General features: G+C 31.8%; 1 protein-coding gene across 1 annotated transcript; it reads left to right on the forward strand.

Moving 5' to 3' along the window:
* The first annotated feature begins 631 nt into the window (after positions 1-631).
* On the forward strand, positions 632-2,589 carry LOC132062356 (transcription factor MYB59-like). The gene is made up of 3 exons (XM_059454940.1): positions 632-1,022; positions 1,196-1,325; positions 1,905-2,589. Exons 1-3 carry the CDS (start codon positions 632-634, stop codon positions 2,323-2,325), a joined length of 942 nt encoding a protein of 313 aa, XP_059310923.1. The 3' UTR covers positions 2,326-2,589.
* The last annotated feature ends 1,559 nt before the right edge of the window (positions 2,590-4,148 follow it).

The raw sequence follows: 4,148 nt of genomic DNA on the forward strand, positions 1-4,148 counted from the left end.
CAATTTAAGGGCTGTGGATGTATTTCGGAAAAAAAAGACAAATTTTGGCGGATGCCTGTAGGCAAAATAATTACCCGAAAATCCCCCTTACTTTCATGCCACCTTACCCGGATGCCCCCAAAATTATGATTCCAACATGGTATCACCCAATATGTTATATATCATGATGGTATCACAGAGGACTTCTTTCATTTCTTCAAGAACACTCATCAACCCTCTATGAAACTCATTATATCTTTAATGTACTGACATGGTATCATACAAGATCATGTTAATTTATTAAAAAAATACACTTTTCTCATAAAAACTTCTATGGTGTACCATCATCTTATATTCATATACTGAGATGGTATCATAGAGGGCTATTTTAGTTCTTCAATGAGATACTCCTCAGTCCTCCATGATACCATCATAGTGTCTATACCATATACTGAGACGGCATCATGGAGGACTGCTTCAGTCCTTAAATGAGATATTCTCTAAGTCCTCCATGATAGATAAATATCATGATGAATAAATATCATGATGGAAGGGTTTTGGGCGAGCGGTACTCGGGTATATATTATCGGCCGGCTGGGTGGAAACGTAATTATTTTATGGGGAGCATTGCCGGATAAATATTTTGCCTTTCATGCATATTTTGTGTTGTTTTTCCAATAAAATCCTTACTCCAAAAAAAGAAGGCCTCAACTTTCTTGGTTTATATATTGTCCCCACCTCCATTACAAGAAAAGAACCAAAAAAAAAAAAAAAAAAAAAAAAAATAGCTCCCCTTGAAGGCAACTATTCCAGTATAAATATCAATCACACAATACCGCGTATCAACCACTCACAAAAAGTATCAACTACTAGTGAGAAATTAAAAGAGTTGTCCTATAGCTATCAAAAAGCAAATCAAAAAATGGTGCAACAAGAAGAAATAATCAGAAGAGGGCCATGGACAGAACAAGAAGATCTCCAACTTGTATTTTATGTAAAATTATTTGGTGATCGACGATGGGATTTTCTGGCTAAAGTTTCAGGTTTGAGGCTAAGGTTGGAGGGAGACAAAATATTAGAATAGGTATAATATTAGGCTTAGTACAAATAATTCTCTCTTTTATCCACTAAAACAGTTAAGTTTCTAACCCTCTTCTTATTTTATTTTTTCAGTTCTTCATATTATTTCTTTGTAATTTTTTTTGTATTTGTTTAGGTTTGAAAAGAACAGGAAAGAGCTGCAGGTTACGTTGGGTTAATTATTTGAATCCTGATCTCAAACATGGCAAGATGACTCCTCAAGAAGAACGTCTCGTTCTTGAACTTCACTCTAAATGGGGAAATAGGTTAGAAAAAACTTTTGACTTTACTCTACGGAATATCTTAATTTTACCTGCAGTTATATTTTGAAGTCGTTCATTAATTCATTCTATAATTATATTAGCAAATCTTCCTATATTTTCTGGCCTTGATTCTAACGGAGCTCCAGTGTGGATTATGTGGATTCCACATGTCCAAAATATACTTTGGAAAAAAGTTAAAAATTTACCATTCTACTTTTGATTATGAGTTACAATTACCCTATGTCATACTTTAGAAAAACTTTTAAATTTTTTTGGTAATATCTTAATTTTATCCGTAGTTATATTCTAGTGTCATTTATATCCTTACCCTTAATTTAATGAAGCTCCTGTGTGAATACTTAGGTGGATTACACGTGTCAAAATAGACTTTTGATTATTTTTTCTAATTTACCATTCTACTTCTGATTATTGGTTACAATTTTCCTCCGTTATACTTCAAGTTGGAGTTCTATTATATTCAACGGCATGGTTACTTTTCTCCGTTATAGTTCAAGTTGGAGTTCTCTCGACGTTTTTTGCTCTTCAAAATTTCCATATACATGATGTTTTTTTAATGTTTAGATGGTCAAGAATTGCTCGGAAAATACCAGGTCGAACGGATAACGAAATCAAGAATTACTGGAGAACTCACATGAGGAAGAAGGCTCAAGAACAAAGGAAAAAGACTTGTATCTCTCCATCTTCATCTTTTTCCAACTCTTCATCTTCTTCCTCTTCAATCACTCACGACGAAAATGAGACAAACTTCTACGATTCTGGTGGACTCGAGCTATTGCAAGCTGAAGGAGAAAAGAAAGCGAGTGATCAAGAAAAAGCTGGAGACAGTATGAAAATTTACTCCATGGATGAAATCTGGAAAGATATTGAATTATTAGATGAAAATGAAATGACGAATTCGAATAAACCAATTATGGGGTCTATCTCAACCCTATGGAATTATGACTCACTGTGGAAAGATTTTGATTGGAGTAGCTTTCGGTAGGAACATGACTCTGAATTAGTCGAGGCAGCAGACTTCAGATGATTAAACTGAAGATGAGCTAATAGGAGGTTTATTTATTTGAAAGATAAAAAAGAACTTCTTGTAGTTGATTTAGGTTTACAAGATCAATATTAACTTGTATATTACTAGTTGTGGTGAAAAACTACAACAACTTTTACTAGTAGTGCTTTCTATGTCTGCTGTTGTAGCCATCTTATGATGCTTTAATTTAATTACTAGAGATTTAAGTCTGTTTCTATGTTAGCTACTTCTACCACTCGGCAATCTTTCTTATGAAATTTAAATGTTATTGTATTCTACGTAAAAGTTCTTAGCTTCCTATGTACAAGTTGTAATCTTTTCTTGAAGTTACGTTGCATTAATTTCCATCCATTATAATTTGGTATTTCAGATACAAGATTAAGTTACATACATTGTCACACTTAAAATAGTTTTATCTATGCTAGAAGGAAACATATCTAGATTACAAATTTCATATTTTAAGGAGCTTATCTATATATTATTTGAGTGACCTAATAGTGTGGATTTTTTTCACACTGACAAAATCAAATTCCAAGGATTGGGGCTCTGATTAGGATACAATTAGAGAATTAGTGCAGGTTTTAACTCTGAAATCCACTAGTAATGGATTCCAGCACATATTTCATTTTAATACACATGATTGGGTGATTAAAAGGACCCTTGTCCAATCATGCAAATTCTCTTTTCTCAAAAAATAAAAATAAAACCTTGTGCACTAGACTATGATTGACCAATAGGCCAAATTAAAGAGGAATAGTTGCCACGACAACACGTGTCTACTGCCTTTATCACACAAATATAGGACTATATTCATTAAAAATGGCACAAGTCCAATGATAAAGTTAACTACCAGAATAGTATTTTGCCTATTTAGTCGATATTGGGGAAAAGTTAAAGGGTACTCAACGGATCAAACTTTTTAAAGTGATAAGCATGAGTGCTTAGTGATTTCAAGATGTTGCTCACTAAAAGCTAGATAAACAAAATGGTGGGGGATAAGCTAGTGGACTCTATTTTAATTCGATGGACTGATCTGAATAAAAAATAATAAGGGGACAAAAGATATGAGTGGATAGAATTGAATAATGTGTAGGAAGAATTAACTAGCTTCTTGTTAATCGGTGGAAGTGGTAAGTGGTTCTAGCTGTATACCTTTTTCGTCTTAATGTATATGAAATTTTTCGGTTTGAATTTTTTATCAATATTTTAATTTTTTTTTTTTCATCATATTGTAATGAGAAGGATTATAATTTATAGTACTTTTAGTATAGTTTTTGATTAATTTTAATTAAAAACATTAAGTTGATTTAATCCAATTTAATTTTAAATATTAGTCAAATTCTCATGAGAAAAAGTGTCACATAAATTAAACTGGAAGGAATATTAATTTTATATTGGACTAACATATTAGTATAGACAATTAGGCGCAAATCAGTCGAGCAGCATCAGATCATTGCGTTATGCAATTTGACTTATATAATCCTTCCATGATCAAGAGATATAACGCGAATATTTGCACAAGAATAATTAGTAATCTAACCAAGTAATTAAATCTTTAGTGAGTAATGCTATCAAGAACAAATCATAGACTTCGTGATTTTTCACTCTTCAAAGAATAAGTCTTGTTTTAAAAAAAAAAAAAACTGCTATTAATATATATAGGGGAATAAACATTTTTTTGTTTTCTATTAGAACAATACAATTTAGGAAAAGTATTTTTCCTTAGAAGAATAATGAACGATTTTAATTAAAGTTGAAATTGCAATCTACTGATTGTAATT

Source organism: Lycium ferocissimum, chromosome 7 (assembly GCF_029784015.1).
Source record: "Lycium ferocissimum isolate CSIRO_LF1 chromosome 7, AGI_CSIRO_Lferr_CH_V1, whole genome shotgun sequence".
Classification (NCBI taxonomy): domain Eukaryota; kingdom Viridiplantae; phylum Streptophyta; class Magnoliopsida; order Solanales; family Solanaceae; genus Lycium; species Lycium ferocissimum.